The sequence below is a fragment of the Quercus suber genome, unplaced genomic scaffold, assembly GCF_002906115.3.
Source record: "Quercus suber isolate HL8 unplaced genomic scaffold, Cork oak 2.0 scaffold_135, whole genome shotgun sequence".
Classification (NCBI taxonomy): Eukaryota; Viridiplantae; Streptophyta; class Magnoliopsida; order Fagales; family Fagaceae; genus Quercus; species Quercus suber.
Window position 1 is genome coordinate 1,254,368 of NW_027069597.1, and position 22,045 is coordinate 1,276,412.

Genomic DNA, 22,045 nt, shown 5'->3' on the forward strand with positions numbered 1-22,045 from the left:
TTAGAGAGCTCTTTTGCAAAAACAAAAAATAAAATGGAAAGATATATAGACACAAGTCTATGCATGTATCAAGACCATTAAAACTATTGACCAATCATTTATGACAAGCTTGAAGATCTATTTACAACAATCATACATAATTTTCAAGATTTCTTCCACAAAGATAAATGTGCATGCATAACAAGCTAAGTTCCTAAATGCACTATGCCATAAGTCGAAGGTACTAGACCAAACTCACATGAGATATACAAAAAACGAGCGATCAAACTTTTTGAAGATTTTTCAATTTTTATGGGTTTTTGAATTTTTTGAACACACTAAAAAACAAATCGAAATACAGTAAGATTAACAAAACAAAAAATAGGCACAAGCCAAACAGGTAAAAAAAACATCATCGAATGGAACATGTGTGACCAAAACAACAAGTATGCAATAGAAAGCACAAAGGATCACACACGAGATAGAGTTCAAGGAATGATAGCGACACCGATGGTCTTACGCAAAGATTCAAATTTTGGACCATCAAGAAGTTTAGTAAATATGTCAGCCTTCTGGTTGTCAGTGGTGATGAACTCCAAATACACAGTCTTTTCCTCCACCAAATCTCGAATGAAGTGGTACCGGATCTCAATATGCTTTGATTTTGAGTGTTGGACAGGATATTTCGATAAATTTATGGCATTTGTGTTATCACAAAACACACACATAGTATCTTGAGTGATTCCATAATCATGTAGAAACTTCTTCATCCATAATAATTGTGCACAACAACTTGCCGTTGCAATGTATTCGACTTCAGACGTTGAAAGAGAGACTGAATTCTGCTTTTTGCTCATCCATGACACCAAATTATTTCCAAGGTAAAAACACCCACCGGAAGTGCTTTTCCTATCATCAATACATCTGGCCCAGTCTGCATCAGAATATCCAGCTAGGCACTCATTCGAGTCTCTTGAATACCAAATTCCATAATCGAACGTGCCATTTATATAGTGGATAATTTGTTTGACCATAGTCAAGTGTGATTCTTTAGGTGCTGCCTGGAATCTAGCACAAACTCCAACACTGAAAGTGATGTCTAGTTTGCTAGCAGTGAGATACAAGAGACTACCAATCATGCTTCGATAGAGTGTTGGATCCACATCTATACCTGCTGCATCACGACTCAATTTTGCTGACGAACTCATGGGAGTGGAGGTGTGTTTCTTTGAGTCTAGGCCAAATTATTTTACAAGATTTTTGACATATTTCTCTTGAGATATAAATATCCCATCTTCTCGTTATTTCACTTGAAGCCCTAAGAAGTAATTCAGTTCTCCCACCATGCTCATCTTAAACTCCCTTTTCATTTTTTCTGAAAATTCATGAGCTAGATGATCAATTGTGGATCCAAAGACAATGTCATCCACATATACCTGAGCAACAAGGAGATAATTCTCATCCCTTTTAACAAACAAAGTTCGATTGGCTTGACCTCTCGTGAAACCATGATCTAAGAAATATGTGGTGAGGCGATCATACCAAGCTCTAGGTGCTTGTTTTAGCCCATATAATGCCTTCTTCAGCCGTAACACATGATCAGGAAAGTGAGGGTCTTGAAACCCTTTTGGTTGTTCTACAAACACTTCTTCATTCAAAAATTCATTCAAGAAAGCACTCTTCACGTCCATTTGATACAACTTGAAGTTCATAATGCAAGCTATGGAGAGAAGAATTCTAATTGACTCTAATCTTGCAACCGGTGCAAAAGACTCATCAAAATCTATGCCTTCAACTTGAGTATATTTTTGAGCCACCAATCTCGACTTATTTCGAACAACTTCACCATCTTCATCAGTTTTGTTCTTAAAGATCCATTTGGTGCTGATGACATGTGTATCCTTGGGCCTTGGTACCAGTTCCCATACATCATTTCTAACAAACTGGTGTAACTCTTGGTGCATGGACTCTACCCAATTCTCATCCTTCAATGCTTCCTCCACTTTCTTTGGATCAAACTGAGCAAGGTAGCAGTTGTATGTCACATGATTCACAATATAAGCTCGTCCTTTCCTCAGCCGAAGTCCTTCATCTAAGTCACCAATGATATTGCTTGAGGGATGATTGAGAATTACTCTTGATGATGGTCTTTTGGACGTGGAAAGTTCCTTATCACGCGAGATTGGAGATTGAACTTCCCGAGGGGTGAGTGGACTAGGAGATACTTAAGTCGATCTAGTCACCCTTCTTGGTATAAGAGGTGTAGACTCCTCTTCTGGTAATTCTTTCTTAGCATCTTCACCTTGAGACATTTCATCATCTTGCTCATTCTTTTTAAGGGTTTTGCCTTCACCATCATCATCAATACCTTTTTCAGAAATAGTGTCATCGATGACCACATTTATTGATTCTATCACCGTCTTAGTGCGCTTGTTATACACTCTATATGCTCGGCTATTTGTGGAGTAATCTAGGAATATCACTTCATCACTTTTAGCATCAAATTTTCCAGGATTCTCCCTCTCATTGAGAATGTAGCACTTACTTCCAAATATTCAAAAATATTTCACTTTTGGTTTCTTCTCTTTCCAAATTTCATATGATGTCTTCTTAGTTCCTGCTCGAAAGTAGATTCTATTCTCAATGTGGCATGATGTATTCACAGCTTCAGCCTAAAACTTCTGTGGAATGTTTTTGTTGAGTAGCATTACTCTTGCCATTTCTTTCATCACCCGGTTTTTTCTTTCAACCACCCGATTTTGTTGTGGAGTTTTGGTAGCTGAAAATTCCTTCTTAATGCCATGTTCATTGCAGAATGCTTCAAACTTAGCATTTTCAAACTTCTTCCCATGATCACTTCTGATTCTAACTATGGGAACTCCTTTTTCATTCTGCAACCTTTTGCATAGCTTTTCCATCTTGTCACATGCTTCTAACTTCTCCCTAAGAAAGTCCACCCAAGAATATCTTGAGAAATTGTCAACAACCACCATTATATATTGCTTTCCACCCATGCTTTCTATTCTAGTTAGACCCATTAAGTCCATATGTAGTAACTCCAAGGGACGAGACATAGCAACTATATTTACTTTAGGATAGCTTGACTTTGTTTGTTTTCCCAATTGACATGGACCACAAACATTCTTCTCAACTTTTCCAAATTTTGGTAAACCAACCATAGCTTCAAGCTTAGATACTTTTGCCACCTGTTTGTAGTTAGCTTATCCAAGATGTTGATGCCACAACTCCAAAAAATTCACTCGAGCACTCCTACATGCTATGCTTGGTTTGGGAATGACACCATAACAATTGTCGGTGGTCCTTAATCCTTTCAAAACTTGAACGCCTTCTTCATTCAAGATTAGACATCCTTTCTTTGAGAATTGGACTAAGAAGTCTTCATCACAAATCTGAGTAATACTCAGCAAGTTCACTTTCAATCCCTTAATATATATCACATCAGTCAATAGAGGCAGTCTCGGAATATCCACCGTTCCCTTTCCAAGAACTTGTGAATGACTACCATCTCCAAATGTCACAAAACCATCTTCCTTCTCTTTAAGATTTTTGAACAGAGACTTATCTCCAGTCACATGCCTTGAACAACCGCTGTCAAGATACCACAAAAATGAGTTAAATACTTTTAATGCAGTATGAACAAATAGACAAGCATGGGAGAGACATTCTTGACCATCAAAGCAGGACTCATTTTTCTTTATTTCATTCAAAGATGAGTGTAGTTTCCTTTTTAGACGATCAAGTTTATCACACAAGTGTCTATTCCTTCTCTTATATTCATGAACTAAGGAACTAGACTCACATAAGCTGTTATGTATATCATGGTTCCTATGAACTAAGGATTTCAACATGTGACTAAAGATTCTAGCATATTTCTTTGATTTAAATAACCCTAAAAGTGCATTACTAGAATAGTCTTAAAAAATGTTCATAGAGTCATTTTCACAAACACCTTTACTATCCTTCATGTTGGCTATTACCAAGGGGTCAAGGATCACACTTAGATATTAAAACCTCAGCAAGTGTACTTGCTCTGATTCCAATTGAAAGCTCAGAAATGTGTCGAAAACACACGAGCAATTTAGACCCCTAAATTAAAGTTACGGCTTTGTTGATTTTACACTAACTTAATACTAAGTGCGGAATAGTGTAAACACAAGCGTATAAGCAAGACAACTACTCTAATCCATATTTTAAGTAATACAGTAGTAAAAATGAAATGAACAAAAGTAGGGAATAGATATGCAAATACAGATAACACCGAGACGTGTTATCGAAGAGGAAACCGAAGAGCTCGGCGAAAAACCTCTCCACCGCTCTCCAAGCGGAAATTGATCCACTAGACAATTAGTTGGGATACATGGGTTAGCAAGAGACCCTCCAAGCATAATCTACCCGATGTACCTAAGCCTTCCAAGCCCATACTTTAACAAGGCTTCTTGGAATCGTGTCATGTCTTAGTTCTCCGGATCCCGCAACAAGCTCCATGTTGCATCTGCCATCATCGGCTTCTTCCAATGCTTCCCAGTAGCGCCAAAACGTCATTTCACACTTTGAAAGGGTATGGTAAGTTTTTGGGCTGTCAACCTCTCAATGGTATGGAAATGGAGAGGTAGGAGATGAGGAAATTCCTAAAATAAATGTGTAGAGGATTGTGGGTATAACAATATCTAACTCTTAAGGTGTTTGGCTAGGGGTTTTCTCTCAGATGCTCTCATCTTAATTGTGGGTAATGTGGGTATAAATAGTGTGGGTATAGAAAGTGTGATTCAGACTTGACAGGCTGGCAGAGCAGAATGCCTTGCGGGTGTCTCGCAGGAAGGCCTTACCCGTGAGAATTCTTCAACCTTCAAATGCTTGAGTCTTCACACACACTCTCTCTCTCTAACACACAATCCTTACAATGAAATCCCACAACAAATACAGGGTACAACAGATTGAATATAATTACAATCAAATTTGGTACGAAATATAAGCCAACAAAAACATATAGTTGTAAATAATAACTTTACAGTGCCTATTGACCAAAAATGTGTCGATTGAATTAAAAAGTGTCTATTGACCGAAAATATGCTTATTGAAAGAAAAAGGTGTTTGTTGAACGGTCATAATTCTTTGGATATAAATAAGGTTTCATATTAATTTGGTAATTTCTTCTCTTTCATCTTTCTTAGAAATACAAAAAACCTGTGGGTCTTCTCAAAAATTGTTATTTCTAAATCATTCCTCTTTTTTTGGTTAAATCGTGAAAAGGTCTAGGAATCAAGCCACACCAAGAGTAGCAACAATTATACATAACAATTTCTTCACTTGGTAAGTTCTTCTCAATTTTTTCTCTTTCTATGAAAACACAAGAAATTTGTGGATTTTTTTTTTTTTTTTTGGTTAAATAGTGAAAACATCCAAGAATCAAGCCACACCAGAAGGTAGCAACAATAATATTGAACTATTTCTTTACATGCCTTACGAATGCTATTTTTCTCAGATTTCTCATTCTTTTTGCTACGCCTTATTGATGCTTTTCTTCTCAATGACTATTTTTTGTTTTAATATATACATCTTATGTGAAACGGTAAGTAGATATTGAAACTTAACTAGCAAAATGAAAAGGTACAACCGTTCGGTGTTTTTAATATATACATGACATAAATTATATAACCACGTAGCGCAATAAGGAGTATTCAACAAAAAAAATCAAACGTATTGCTTTTATATTATATGTAGATATAGATATAAATGTCTAATTGTACAAATATGGTTTTACAAGATAAAGATAAAATGTAATATGGAGTCGATCCTAAGCTACAATAGCAATGGTAGGAGTTACCTTCTTGGGCTCTTTAGATGGTGATGGGCTAGTTCCCTCCGGACATTTTTCTATTTCTCAATAAAATTATCCTTATTTATCCCTTTTTTTTTTATTATAACAAAAAGCAATGTAAGAGTTATCCATATGCTAAGGAAAATTTTACGAACACAACATTTTCACAACAAGTTTTATGTGATAGGTTGTTATTGTTGGGAAAAAAAGTAATTATAGTGGTGAGTTTGAATTAGAACTTGTAACAACTTATCACGTAAGATTTGTTTTGAAATTATTATAGTCGTAGCATTTCACCTTACACATGGAAATTCCTTGCCCACTTCTAGCTGACTTAATAATTAATTAAGAATGAATTTCTAGTACGTCACCTTATCTCCAAATTAAGCTGAGAATTAATTAAGGGGCTTACATACTCCAAATTAGCTCTAGTTAGAGCACTAGCATCTGGGGATGCAAAACAAGCCTATTTTACATTTCCAAACACCATTTTATCTATTTTACCAACTCATTTTATAATACATTTGAATGTTCAATATGTATGTAAAACACACTTGAACGTTTAGATCCAAAATTACAAATTATCAATTCAAGCTTATTATCAAACAATTAATGTGCGGAACATGAACATAAGCCAAACATAGAATTGATAAACAATCTAAGCCAATTACAATCACATCCATAGCAGAAAATAAAAGGCAAAGATAAAGGGAAGAGAGATGCAAATACAGGGACAACACGTGATGTGTTATTGAAGAGGAAACTGAAGCTCTCAGTGTAAAACCTTTCCGCCGCCTTCCAAGCGATTAATAATCCACTAGAAAATGTAGTTGGGATACATGAACAACAATAGACCCTCCAAGCCTAATCTACCAAAGTACCTAAGCCCTTCAAGCTTCCTGCTCTAATGAGGTTGCATCGAACCTTTTTCTTCTCTAGCTTATCAGATTTCGCTATAACTCATAGCATCAACTAATAACCATTGGTCCCTTCCAAACTGCTTCCCTTAGCACCAAAAGACCTTCTCACAGACGTGGGTGTGATGAGAAAAGGATTTGGTCAAGAAACTCTCAAAGATGTATCAATGGAGAGGAAGAGAGTAGAGGAATTTGAAGAGTTTCTTAGTGAAGATTGGGGATGAGGCAATCTTATTTTTCTCTAGGGTTTCTCTTTCAAAATTCTCTCTGAAAGCTCTCGACATTTCATAGGTATAAGGGTCTATATTTAGTGGAGTGTGTTTGGAATACGAAGAGACAGTTTTTCCCAAACAGGGTAAGTTGGCGGCTTGGCCTTGTGACTGGTCTAAGTCGCGAGTTCAAGTCGCGAGCTAACAGTCTGGCCAGTTTGGGACTTTTGTCCTGTAGTGCGACAGTTGGCGTGACCCTTCACCTCCCCGCATGCTTCTCACATGTGCTGCAGTTAACGGCTTGCAAGTCGCGAGTCAGCTACGAGTCCTAGCCGTGAGTCCCTGCTTCTTTGAACATTGTTTAGCAATTCTTCACACTCTTTCACACACTACCCTTACATGAATCCCACCTAAATACAGGGTTACTAAGTGCTAAATTATAAGCAAATTTGCACGGAATAAAGCCAACAAGATGGTTGATAAAATTCAACCTTACAACATTCAACATCATAATTCTTATTTTTATATACAACCCAGTAAAATAATATAAACTATCAAATAAAATAATATAAACACTACTTTATCTAATCAGAGAATGAGAGAGGGGAAATTGAGAAGAAAAAAAGAATTAAAAAAAGCCAAGTAATTGCTACAATGAGGTTGTATTTATGCAACCTTACTGTAGCTGGGTTGCAAATATTTTTAAATATTGCAACTCAACTAGAGCTTGTTTTAATGGATTTGGTGGGTAAAATAGCAACATGGGGGGTTTTACACCCCTAATGCAAATGCTTAATGAGAAGTGGGCTAGGATTGTGAATTTATTGGCACTCGCCACAGTTTTTTTTTTAGATGAAAAGAAAAGAAAAAATTAGAGTAATTATCAATATGATATACGAAATATATACATATGTGGCAAATCCCTGTCAAAACACAGAGTAATTCAATACCTATGTTCTAAAACTTCAACAAAACACAAAGTAATCCAATACCCATGTCCTAAAACTTCAGCAAATTGGAATTTTCATATAAGAATCATGGAGAGAGAGAGAGAGAGAGAGAGAGAGAGAGAGAGAGAGAGAGCACCTCGTAGTATTAAATTAATTTAATTTTAGTTTGTCTATTTTATATTATGGTCCGTTTGGATATCGCTTATTGCTAAAAACTGAAAACTTAGAATCTGTTTGGGAACCGCTTATTTTGTTGAAATTAAAACTTTTTACTGAAAGTACTATAAATAATGGTAAAAGTTAGCTGAAATAGTATAATAAAACTCATAAATAGTGCCAAAAAGTGCAGTATGGCCCATAAATAGTAGTAAAAATAAGCTGAATAGTAAAATAATTTAGTTTTTTCATCCGCATCCAAATGCACACTTATTGCTAAAACCACTGTAGCAAAATAATTTTTAAAACTCAAAACATTGTAGCAAACTTATTACTGTGTTTTTCACAAGTTGGCTAGTCCATAAACAGTACTGTGTGACAAAAAAAAAAAAAACGTTGTTGGCAAACGCATGCTAATTAAACATTTTAGAAAAAAAAAAAAAAATTACAGTTACCCAAATTTACAGTTACCCCATAAACTATACAAATGCACACTTTATAATTTCTCCCCCCTACACTATTAGTAATAACTATAGGAGTTCAAACCCACTAGAACATGTAGAACGGGAACTCCCATCACAAAACCATACTACCTAGCCGTCATATATTATTGCTATGCCATGTACTACGTGCTATTGTTTGTAACTATCAACAAACTCAAATAAAACCCACTAGTGTCCTTTGTGGGGTTAGGAAGTTATGGCTTATCGTCATAAATAGAAATATCGTTGGACCCCAAATTTTTTTTAAAAAAATATTATTTTATATTTGTATTAATTTTAGCAATTTTGTTATATAAAATTACATTTTGTTTCCCTTAAACAATATCATTGATTCTTTTAAGCGTAATACTATATTCACAAACTTTTTTACAATATTTTTATAAACTATTTTGATAGCAAGTTCTTATTGGTTCACATAATGTGCCCACTACTCATATCATTGTTTTACTTACCAATAACCACTTATCATATCAGTAATTTATAAAATAAATAAATAAATAAATAAAAAAGCTTGTAGTTTTAGCATTTTTCCCATTTTAGTTACCATAAAAAAAATTTATAAATCTAAAATCTAAAACAAAATATACAAGCCAAAAAAAATAGGTAAACAACAAAAATTACCAATAGTAAAACTAAAACAATTAAACTAATTTTATCCAAAATAAATAACCATGCCCTTCAAAAAATTATTAACAAAAATAATTTTTTCTTGCCCACACACAAAAATAAAATAAAATAAAAAATGAAAAATCCTAGCAACTAAGTAGTAGCAAAGTCAGAGGTTGAAACTGCTGCACACCGTTAACAGTAAAGCCACCCCTTAACTTAAAGTTTTGGCTCCATTCCTACTCACCATGATATTCCTGCACCTAGCAGGGCCCAGACCAAGTGGGTAGGTTACTACTATGGTCATGCTCAAGTATGATTGCCACGTTGGTCACCCCTTTACCCTTTTCCGTTCATTAAAAAAAAAAAAATCAACAAACTCAAATAATAGCCAATAACAAGTCTCCCACCAACGTCTCTCTCTCTCTCTCTCTCTCTCCTCTCTGTGTTCAAATTCTTATTTTTCCTATTTAGATCTAACCACAATGAGTAACTTGTACTTCTCTGCTTCCCAAATCACTTCTACAAAGTGCACTCTCTCTCTCATTCATTTCAAAGTCTTCTTTTTCTTCTTCTAATCTAATCACTACGAGTACCCTATACTTCTTTGCGTCCCAAAGCACTTCTACAAAGTGCACTCTCTCTCTCTCTCTCTCTCTCTCTCTCTCTCTCTCTCTCTCTCNAAAGGGGGTGGCTTTACTGTTAACGGTGTGCAGCAGTTTCAACCTCTGACTTTGCTACTACTTAGTTGCTAGGATTTTTCATTTTTTATTTTATTTTATTTTTGTGTGTGGGCAAGAAAAAAATTATTTTTGTTAATAATTTTTTGAAGGGCATGGTTATTTATTTTGGATAAAATTAGTTTAATTGTTTTAGTTTTACTATTGGTAATTTTTGTTGTTTACCTATTTTTTTTGGCTTGTATATTTTGTTTTAGATTTTAGATTTATAAATTTTTTTTATGGTAACTAAAATGGGAAAAATGCTAAAACTACAAGCTTTTTTATTTATTTATTTATTTATTTTATAAATTACTGATATGATAAGTGGTTATTGGTAAGTAAAACAATGATATGAGTAGTGGGCACATTATGTGAACCAATAAGAACTTGCTATCAAAATAGTTTATAAAAATATTGTAAAAAAGTTTGTGAATATAGTATTACGCTTAAAAGAATCAATGATATTGTTTAAGGGAAACAAAATGTAATTTTATATAACAAAATTGCTAAAATTAATACAAATATAAAATAATATTTTTTTAAAAAAAAATTTGGGGTCCAACGATATTTCTATTTATGACGATAAGCCATAACTTCCTAACCCCACAAAGGACACTAGTGGGTTTTATTTGAGTTTGTTGATAGTTACAAACAATAGCACGTAGTACATGGCATAGCAATAATATATGACGGCTAGGTAGTATGGTTTGTGGATGGGAGTTCCCGTTCTACATGTTCTAGTGGGTTTGAACTCCTATAGTTATTACTAATAGTGTAGGGGGGAGAAATTATAAAGTGTGCATTTGTATAGTTTATGGGGTAACTGTAAATTTGGGTAACTGTAATTTTTTTTTTTTTTTTCTAAAATGTTTAATTAGCATGCGTTTGCCAACAACGTTTTTTTTTTTTTGTCACACAGTACTGTTTATGGACTAGCCAACTTGTGAAAAACACAGTAATAAGTTTGCTACAATGTTTTGAGTTTTAAAAATTATTTTGCTACAGTGGTTTTAGCAATAAGTGTGCATTTGGATGCGGATGAAAAAACTAAATTATTTTACTATTCAGCTTATTTTTACTACTATTTATGGGCCATACTGCACTTTTTGGCACTATTTATGAGTTTTATTATACTATTTCAGCTAACTTTTACCATTATTTATAGTACTTTCAGTAAAAAGTTTTTAATTTCAACAAAATAAGCGGTTCCCAAACAGATTCTAAGTTTTCAGTTTTTAGCAATAAGCGATATCCAAACGGACCATAATATAAAATAGACAAACTAAAATTAAATTAAAATTTATTATAATAATGATTTTTTTTATTATGTAATATCCTTAACTGACTGTATATATAGGAGGAGGATTAGTTGAATTATATATAACTCTAAGGTTGATAGAGAATACTACAAGCTATGGTCACCATGACTGATAACCAATACTACTTGGTTTGCTTCCTCCTCTTGTTCCTCACAACTCTTTTGTTTCAATTTATTTTCAACAAGCTTCTCAAGCTTAAAACCCATCCTCAACTCCCTCCAAGCCCACCAACTTTACCAGTTATTGGTCATCTCCACCTCATTTGGCCATCATTTCACAAATCCTTGCAAAAGCTCTCAATCCAATATGGCCCTATTTTTTTTTTTGGGGTCTTATGGCACTGTTCATGGACTAGCCAACTTGTGAAAAATGCAGTAATAAGTTTGCTACTGTGTTTTGCGTTTTAAAAATTATTTTGCTATAGCATTTTCAACGATAAGCGTGTGTTTGGATGCGGATGAAAAAACTAAATTATTTTATTATTCAGCTTATTTTTGCTACTATTCATGGGCTCCACTGCACTTTTTGACACTATTCATGGGTCCCATTGTACTATTTCAGCTAACTTTTACCAATATGTACTGTATTTTTAGCAAAAAGTTTTCAGTTTTAACAAAATAAGCTGTTCCCAAACAAACCCTAAGTTTTCAGTTTTTAGCAAAATAAGCGGTATCCAAACAAGTCCATAATATAAAATAGACAAACTAAAATTAAATTAAAATTTATTATAATAATGACGTTTTTTATTATGTAATATCCTTAACTGACTGTATATATAGGAGGAGGATTAGTTGAATTATATATAACTCTAAGGTTGATAGAGAATACTGCAAGCTATGGTCACCATGACTGATAACCAATACTACTTGGTTTGCTTCCTCCTCTTGTTCCTCACAACTCTTTTGTTTCAATTTATTTTCAACAAGCTTCTCAAGCTTAAAACCCATCCTAAACTCCCTCCAAGCCCACCAACTTTACCAGTTATTGGTCATCTCCACCTCATTGGGCCATCATTTCACAAATCCTTGCAAAAGCTCTCCACCCAATATGGCCCTATTTTCAATCTCCGCCTTGGTTTCGCTCAATGCATTGTGGTTTCATCGGCCTCAGTGGGCACTGAAATATGTAAAACTCATGATCTTTCTTTCGCGGATCACCAAGAGATTGCTTTCTCGGAGAAGATACCGTATGGAAACTCTGGATTTTTCAGTGCACCATATGGTGATTATTGGCGGTTCATCAAGAAATTGTGCATGACGGAACTTCTTTCAACTGGACAGCTTGAAAGGTCTCGGGCGGTTCGAGAGAAAGAACTTGAACGTTTTTTGCAAAACGTTTTTGAGAGTGCTAAGCGGAAAGAGGTTGTTGATTTGGGTGTTGAGCTTATGAAGCTAACAAATAATATGCTGTGTAAGATGGCGGCAAGCACAAGTTGTTCAGAGAAAGGCGATGAAGCTGAAAGGATTAGAGAGGCAATGAAAGACACCTTTAAGGTTGGTTCAAAGATATTTTTTGGAAATATGTTGGGACCCTTCGGTTTTTTGGCTTTCTGGTTGTTTGGAAAGCAAGTCATAAGTACACAACAAAGGATTGATGAGCTCTTGGAAAGGATGTTGAAGGAGCATGAAGATCAGATTGGGAAGAAAGACACTCAAGATTTTATGGATGTATTATTGAAGGTGTATCAAGATGGCAAGGCTGAGGTCAAAATGACCAGAAACAATATCAAGGCTTTTTTAACTGTAAGGTTTTTTTTTTTTTTTTTTTTTTAGGCCGTGCTTTTACATAGTTTTAATTCAATCCATTAACCTTGGAAATCGTTAAATTGGCCTAAAAAGGAGGGAAAAATATATAGAGTTCCAAAACCATGACTCATTGGAGATAGCACGCACACACTGCTTACCATACAAGTACTTTCCTTTATCACAAACATCCATGTCATGACTACCCTTATGCTTGCACTTACATATCTAAAAAGAAAAATATGTTAGAGAACTTCAAGTAGGACTATGCTTCAAAGAAACTGTGACAAGTTTTTCATAGTAATACATGACAAAGGGTTTATATAAGCTTAAGTTAACCTTGAGTTCAATTTGAATTAAATTAATTGCAAGAAAATTTTTTAACAAGTTCAAGCATACAAATTAGTGATTTATCTACATTGGGTTCAACTCTCACTATGTTCTCTCATCTACTCAAATGTTACACTTTTACTAGGATCTTTTTGTTGGAAGTACTGGTACCACATCGGAGGTCATTCTGTGGACAATAACTGAGCTCATCAACCATCCTTCTGTGTTCAACAAGGTTAGAGAGGAGATAAATTCAGTCGTTGGTCGTACTAGACTAGTCGACGAATTAGATGTTGAGAATCTCCCCTACTTGCAAGCAGTTGTAAAAGAAGCACTACGATTATATCCACCATTGCCTGTGACAACAAGAAAATGTCGTCAAAGTTGCAAAATTGGAGGCTTTGAAATACCCCAAGAAACCGTGGTGCTAATCAATCTGTATGGCATAATGAGAGATCCAAATTTATGGACCAATCCAAATGAGTTCCAACCAGAGAGATTTTTGGTTTCCTCTGAAAAACAAGAAAGTATGAAATATAAACATGATGAAATGTTTACTTTTCTTCCTTTTGGGGCAGGGAGGAGAGCTTGCCCTGGTTCAAAGTTAGGGTTGAGTATGGCACATATGGCAGTTGCAACCATGGTTCAATGTTTCAATTGGGAAGTGGTTGGAGATGGAGGAGAGGGTAAGGCTAAGGTTAATACTGAAGTTTCTAAAGGCGCTTTTATTCACAAGGCTCATCCACTTAAATGCCTTCCGGTTGTTAAATTCAACCCATTTGATTGTGTGATGTGAGTTTGTCTACTTCTAAAATAATGCATGTACTTCATTCCACACTATCTGCTACTTTACAATAAGTACAAGCACATGCAGTAAAATATATGCTTTTTATTTAATTCTATGATCAATATTGTACTACTGGTGGAAAATAAGCCTTGCTTTTATTAGATAAAGTTTATTTGTAAAAGGAAGTTTTTAACAATATAAAGTGTGTGAAGAGCGTATAGAAATGTAATTCAACTGTGGCATACATGTTAAGAACATATAAAATATGTAATTTAATCGTAAGATTTTCAAAATATAAATTCAAAAAAAAGTTAATGAGTGATGTAATATTGATTAGAGTTATATCAGGTGTAACTTCAATACAATATATATATATATATATATAAAGCACAAAGTGCAAATTCATTAATATATATATATATATATATAGATGAGTTCAAGTTACACCTAGTGTAATTCTAAGTAATGTTATACCACTTCAATAACTTGTTATTGAATTAATATTTTGAAAATCCAACCGTTGAATAACATGTTCTATACGTTCTTAAGTTGCATGCCAATTTTCATATCAATTGGATGCTATTTATCATTCGATTTATAAACTCATCATTTATGCATTATTTTAAACTACAAAAATTTGAATTTTAACAATTAATTGATGACATGACTATTAATTTTTTATCACCTCGAAATTTTGCAAGTACGAAGAATATACGAAAATAATGTAATCTAACGGCGGATTTGTCAATATTTGCATCCAATTAAAAAATATTGAGTGGTGTAATATTGCTTAAAGTTACACCAGGTGTAACTTGAACCCAATCCATATATATATATATATATATAAAATCATTTTCCACTTGCTGTAGCATTTTAATACTAAATAATTAAAATAAATAAATTTGACAATATAAATGTAAGGATATGTGAGTTAATATGGAAGATAAGAAGTTTTTTTTTTTAGAAGAAGATAAGTCAACAACTAATTTAGTCTTTTCCTTATGTCTTTTTGATATGTAATAATAATAACAACGAGGGAAAAGTCAAGAAAAACTTCATTTTGTGTGCTCATTAAAACCTTTAAAAATGTTAGGGTCATATTTTATCTAGTTAGCATATTCTGTGACAAAAAACACTTTACTTATATTTGAGTAGATCTAAGTGGATTCAAGAATATTACTCCCCTCGTCTCATTTTTTTTGTCCTCTATTCCATTTTGAGATGTTCTAAAATATTGTCTTGTTTCTAAAAATAGTCATTAATTTACTAATGTTCCTATTATACCCCTATTAATTTACTAATTCAATTTTTTAATAAATTTTTTAAGGGTAGTTTTGGAAATTTATACATTTTTAAAAGGTAGACAGGATAATAAATGATGTTCCCTTAAAAAGTTAAACATGACAAAAAAATTGGGACGGAGGGAGTATAAAGTACTTTAAAGAAGTTTTTCAAGTGGTAGTAAAAGACATGAAGATTACACAAAGAAACGTGTGGTAGAAGCTGAAAAAAGGTATCTCGACACCTGATTTGACACACCTATCTATCGAAGATTAATGAGGCATGACACCTCTTGATACCTCTCGGTCTATTGAGCACTGTAGATCCAAAATTCTCAAATCTAATTTTTGGCCCAAGATGACTTGGCTTTTTCTAAGGTTTCATTATCATACTTACTAGATGATATAAAAACTTTATTTTACTATTGTCATTAAACATAGAGACTCACACAGAGAATCTAAATACTTCTTGTGAAGCTACTGCGCTCTTATGCGCTTTAGGATTTTGTAACCAAGTTGACTTCAATTTTACAAGTGTGTAGTGTAGAAATTTGCATCCAACAACTAACTTCAAGTTGCTCAGAGTTAGACATGGATTGGAGATTCGTGCAAAGGAGTTAGTATCAGATTGAAAATTTGTGCAATTGAAGAAGTCTCTACAAGTCTCTTTAAGATCAACTCTAATTAGAAATAAGTGCAAATGTTCAATTGTAGATTGGTATTTTGGGATAGTCTGGATAGTGGTAAGATTCCTTATATATACTTGTAACTGATTGCTCTTAATTAGTGGATTTTTGAGAGTGGTAACCTAAAATTCTCCTGGTGTGGTTTTTGCATTGTGAAAGTTTTCTCCACTAATTAACAAATCACCATGTCAAATTTAATTTCTGATGTACTCTAAATTAGATTTGTGATTTGTTTGTGTATTCATGTTATTTACATTAAATCTGAATAATTAATCAACTTGGTAATTAAATTAATTAACTGGGGTCATTCTATAATCTAACAAAAAAGTTTTATAGATTAATTAAGGGGAAGACAGAATGAGATTAGAAAATAAGAAAACAAACAAAAATGTGACTTACTAGCAAGAAAGCTTTGAGATGGGTTCGGGTAATCTTGAACTCAGCCTTGTCATCTTGATAAATCTTCAATAATATATCCATCAAATCCTTATTTTGTATTTTAGGATTCTCATCATGTTGCTTCAACACCCTTTCAAAAATTTCATCAAACTTCAAGGTCTTATTTATTGCCAGCCTTCCATACACCCAAAAGGCCAAAATCCTTAGTGGCCCCAACATATCCTGATCCATACCTTTGCAAGAATCTCAAAGGCCTCCTTTACTAACTCTAATCCTCACAGCTTCATTACTTTCATCTGACCATCTCATGCTCATTATCACCCTGCACGTAATATTGTTTGTAAGCTTCATTAGCTCAGCACGCACATCAACAACCTGTTTTTTCTTAGCACATTGAAAGACTTTACGTAGAAACAATGCAATTTCTTCTTGTCGTACACCATGTGACTGTTCAATCCTTTGGATTGAGAGAAGTTCGGTCATGCAAGGGTTTTCTGATGAATCGCCAATAATCACCATAGGGTGCCATGAAAATTCATAGTTTCCGTATGGTAATGTATCAACGAAAGTGAAATGCGGCTGATATGCATAAGCGAGGTCATTGGTTTTAAATATTTCGGTGGCCATGGAAGATGTTGAAACAAAAAGGCACCTGGAAGCACCAATGCGGAGATATAGGAGAGGGCCATATTTGGTTGAGATGTTGAAGTCCGGATCTCAACACCTCTATCTATGCGATCCGGACTTCATTTCTCTCGATCTCTCTCTCGATAACTTTGTCTCCTCACCTCCCAAATCACTCTCTCATGCATTGCATCACATTAGCATTATAACAATATTATCATGCATTTAGATGTGTGCAAATTATTTGTGTGACTGGTAGGATTGGATTGGGTTGAGTCTATGATGAATTTCTTTTGCATGAATGTCACTTGTTCATGCATTTCCCATGCATACGTACTCTCTTTTCAATATATTTTGATATATTTGAACTGCTTGGGACTTTTTTGATTGTCTCTCTCTCTCTCCCTTTCTTTTCTATTTACGTTAGTCGTGTCTATGACACCTAAACGTAAGTCAGCTCCATCTCGGAACCCTCTTCATTCCAGGGCATCGTCTTCGTCTAATCCTACTCTTTCATATATTCAGTTCCATGATGAGGATGCTCGAAAGGAATTCTTGGAGAACTTTTCTCGACGAGGTGTTCATTCGGAACACCAAGTCATTTTGGCGGACTTTGCCGACACTGACTTACCCGATGTCATTCACAGTCAGGGTTAGAAGTCACTGTGTGAAGTTCCGGTCACATGTCCTTCCATGCTAATCCAAGAATTTTACTCCAACATGTATGGAATTGATTCTTCAGCACCTCTCTTTCATACTCGTGTTCAAGGTACGTGCATTGCTGTCACACCGCAGCTTGTTGTAGATGTGCTCTGTGTCCCGAGTGTAGAGCATCCTGACTACCCTAGTTGTGAGCATCTGAGGATTGTGTCCAAAGACGAGATGATGTTTGCTTTCTGTGAGCGCCCTTTTGTCGGGGGTGATCGTCAGTTTACACCATGTAAGCCTTTTACTAAAGGTCTTAGATTCATGAACATGGTGATGATTTTTGTATTACGCCCACTCTTTCACTATAACTCCATCACAGAGCCTCATGCTCGATTTTTGCTTTCTTTGTTAGAGCATCTCACTATAGATTTTCCTTCACATTTTATTCTTTCTATTATAGATATATTTAGGGATACAACTACCCGTGATAAGCTCATTTTCCCTTTCGTTATCGTGCGAATTTTATGCCATTTTTCTGTTCCTTTTCCCTCTTTTGATCACTTCTCTGTTATGTTTGCCATAAACGCCGTTACCGTTAAATGTAGTGAGGCGCAGTTTAAGTCACGACAATCAGATTCAGCAGCTCCTCCCTCCCATTCGGCTCCATCTCGTTCTGCTTCATCCACATCCGCTCCCTCCTCTTCTACGAGCGATGTGTCACTTAGAGACATCATGGCGCAGCTTCAACATATGGATGCTTGCCTTGATACACTCTCTACAAAGTTGTATCAGGTGAATGTTTGTGTCGGCCATATTGTACGGCGACAGGCAATCATAGGTGGCTTCTCTTCTGAGGCTTCTCCTCCAGCTCCTCCAGTGGCTTTTGATTTTGAGGCCGGGGATGATGATGATGACGATGGTGATGATGATGATGCTTCTAATGATGATGATGGAGATGCTAGCTCTATCGATAAGATGTCTACTTGACACTCTTACCCTTTATCACTCATGACAAAAAGGGGGAGTAGTTTTGGATATAAGAGTAGTCATTCTTAAGGGAAGAGTTAGTATATGACATTTTTGTTAGGGGGAGTGTTGATATCTTAAGGGATATAGTGAGGATTACATGTATCTTTTTCTTTTCTATACTTTAGATACATTTATTCTTGTACATTGGATCTTGTGACCATTATTGATTGTACTTATTTTCTTTACATGTTGATGTATGTTTTTTTCACCCACCCTTACATATGTTGTTTCTTTTCTCTCTTTATGCACATGCTTCTTATTACTTGTATGCAATCTATTATTTCTGTTTCACACTAAGATGCCTTGATGAGTTTTGTTTAAAGTATTTTAGAAATACAGGTTGTCAAAGTCTACTTGCCATAAACTCTCTTCTTGCAAAGTTTTTAAGAGTTTGTGTTAGGATAGATTTTATTGTATTCAACAAGTAAGTATGAGTTGAGTGATTTATGACTTCTCTCATATGTTCATTTGTTTTTTGTGGTTTTGTCACGGATTGCCAAAGGGGGAGATTGATAGGACATATGTAATTCACTTGTTAGGAACATATGTCACTATTTTATGTAATTGGCTAATTCTTTGACAAAACACATTTTAAACTTCAAGAAACTGTGTTTCAAGATTAAGTGTTGAAGACATGCAAGTCTGTCCAAGATTTAAGCTGAAGAAGTGCCTGTCATTAAAGCTCGACAGGTAGCCATCTATCGAGCTTTAAGAGCTATTCCAGCCTCATGCTCGACAGCAGCTCGACAGATAGGCATCTGTTGAGGTTTATGAAAAACAGAATTTCAGATCTGTTTTAACTCTAATCCGTGATTATGTGTTTGGGTTTTCTTTTCACACAACCTTAGATATATAAAAGGATTATTTTAAGGGCCGTCAAAGACGACACAAGTTGCACAAGTGTTGAGCAAAGTTTGTTCAAGCAAATTGCAACCGAAGACAGAGTTTTGCCCTAGTTCATCATTCTTGTGAAGAAGTTACTGTGTTTGTGCACCATAGGGTTTTGTAACCAAGCATCTTCTTGATCTTCATCGTGGTTGAACTGAAAAACTTTGCAGCCAACAACCTTCTCTAGTTGGTGATTGAAGTCGCAAACTAGAATCCGCGCAATTGGTTAGTCACGTACTAGGAGCCGTGCATCAAAAGGAGAAATTGTCACTACAAAACAAGTCCAATTGGGTTTTGGGGTAAGGGTTCAACTGTAGGTTGGTATAAGGTACTGGGATTCCTTTACTTGTAACCGTTTGTTGTGATAATAGTGGAATTTCGGGAGTGGTGACCTTAAAATCACCCGGTGGGGTTTTTGCCATGTAGGTTTTCCCCATTTGTAAACAAATCATCGTGTCAATTTATTTTCTGCTGCATACTTAGTTTAATTGGTGATTTTTTTGTTCTACCATGTGTTTGCATGTTAATCTATATATATATATATATAACTGAAACTTTTAAAGCTCTCACAGTTTTCCACGTCAGCAATTTTTTTTTTATTTAAATTTTTAAATCTGATTTATTTCTTTTTATTAAATATATATACTCCCCTTTCTCAAACCAAATACTCTTCCCCGATATAATATTCTGAAACCAAAACCCAGACCACCGTCGGTCCTCCTCTCCCACAACTCAACGACTCCACCTTCTTTAGCTGGCAAAGATAAAGAACAGAGTCCTGCCTTCACTAGCTTGCCACCATCGGTCAGCTGGAAAAACCCCTACTGGTAAAATAATTTCTTGCGTTTTCCCCTTTCAGTTGTAATATTTGGGATTTTCTTTCTTAATCTGCTTCTCCTTTTAAGTGAGAGTTTTTTTTTTTTTTTTTTTTTTTTGTGTAATTTGGTGTCTCAATTTTTTTTTCCTTCCCTTTGATATTCACACTGTCACGCTACCGTATTGTGCTTTTTCTTGAGACTTCATAAGGGTGCGGAGAGAGTTTAGAAGGCTGTCACCACCAGTCTACCGCCACTATCAGATGGCTGGAACAGCTGCAGGTAAAGCTTTTTTCTTGTCCCTTTATTGAGCGTTAAATGTGATTTAGGTTTGGGTATTGTGGGTGTATTGGTTTTGATATAGGAATTTCGTGTCTTAAGTTGAGGCTATTTTCCTTCTCATTTGTGGTTCAGATTTTTTGCTTCACTACCTATAGAATTTTGACTACCCAATTGAAGATTTTCATCAATTTTGTTTCATGGTCGACTTTTTGTTTTTCTTTTTCCCTCTATTAGAGGAAGGTTTTTGCTTTGAATGATGTTGGATTAATCCGGATGAACTATGGACTATGAATTTCCTCTTTAATCTGTATGATTTCTTCTTTATATGTTTTTTACTTGTTGTACTTATTAATTCATATAAGAAGATGTAGTTTATGCCTTATGGTTACAGATATCAATATAATTCTTTTGCATGGTTTTATTATAGCTTTGGGATGGCTCTTTGCATGAGGAACTGTTACATTAATGGAACTAAATGAAGGTATTTTTGTTGGAACAAATGGAGTTTAAGCAATCTATTTTTATTTATTTATTTATTTTGGTAGGTAAAGATAAATTCTGATGATGGGTTTCATTAGTAATAAAAAAAGATATTTGGATGACTATTTTGAAGTTTGAAGATTTCAAGAATTGCAAGATGACAGCATGTACATTTTGTGGGCAAAGGTTGCTGGCCAAATCTAGTGTGGCATTGGGTTACATTCATAAGTTAACCTTCTTTGAGATAAAACTATTTGGTGGAGTTATGAATTTTGGTTATCCTTCTTTGCATAATGGAAGATAGTGTCACTGCTCATTCACTAAGTAATATTCCCCTAATATGAAACTATTTTTTAAATTACAACTGGAGAGATGTAAACCAATTTTGAACTTATAAATCTATTCCTATTCAAGAATAATAGAATCATAAAGTATAGTGATGATCTTTTTTCTTTTTCTTTTTTTTTTTCTTTTTTTTTTCTTTTTTAAATAGTAATTCATTTAAGCGTAAACATTATTTGCTGGGACTACGGCTTCACAATGCTAAAATTGTCACTTTAAAATAAGCAGATTTATTAAACCATAAGAAGCTATACTTGGTTCTTGATATAGATCATATGCTATAGAAGAAGAATATTTAAAATAAAAAACATATTTTCAAGGAATTTCTGTTACCTTTATATTTTATTGTACTTTGGCAGTGTGCTTAGCATTTTGTATATCTTTGTTTTCAGGTATCATGGTGACATTCCATCTTTGTTTTTATGATCATCTCTAATAAGCTTGGCTATATACCATTGTAACTTGTCATGTTGTAGAACTTTTAGAGGTCAACATGAATGATTACCGTTAGGT

At 34.6% G+C, this 22,045-nt stretch overlaps 2 protein-coding genes across 2 annotated transcripts; one reads left to right on the forward strand and one right to left on the reverse strand.

The window, feature by feature from the left end:
• Positions 1-467: 467 nt before the first annotated feature.
• On the reverse strand, positions 468-1,187 carry LOC136068812 (secreted RxLR effector protein 161-like). Its single transcript, XM_065776526.1, has one exon. It carries the CDS (start codon positions 1,185-1,187, stop codon positions 468-470), a length of 720 nt encoding a protein of 239 aa, XP_065632598.1.
• Positions 1,188-12,033: 10,846 nt separating this feature from the next.
• Positions 12,034-14,183, forward strand: LOC136068798 (cytochrome P450 705A22-like). The gene is made up of 2 exons (XM_065776489.1): positions 12,034-12,942; positions 13,418-14,183. Exons 1-2 carry the CDS (start codon positions 12,037-12,039, stop codon positions 14,066-14,068), a joined length of 1,557 nt encoding a protein of 518 aa, XP_065632561.1. The 5' UTR covers positions 12,034-12,036; the 3' UTR covers positions 14,069-14,183.
• The last annotated feature ends 7,862 nt before the right edge of the window (positions 14,184-22,045 follow it).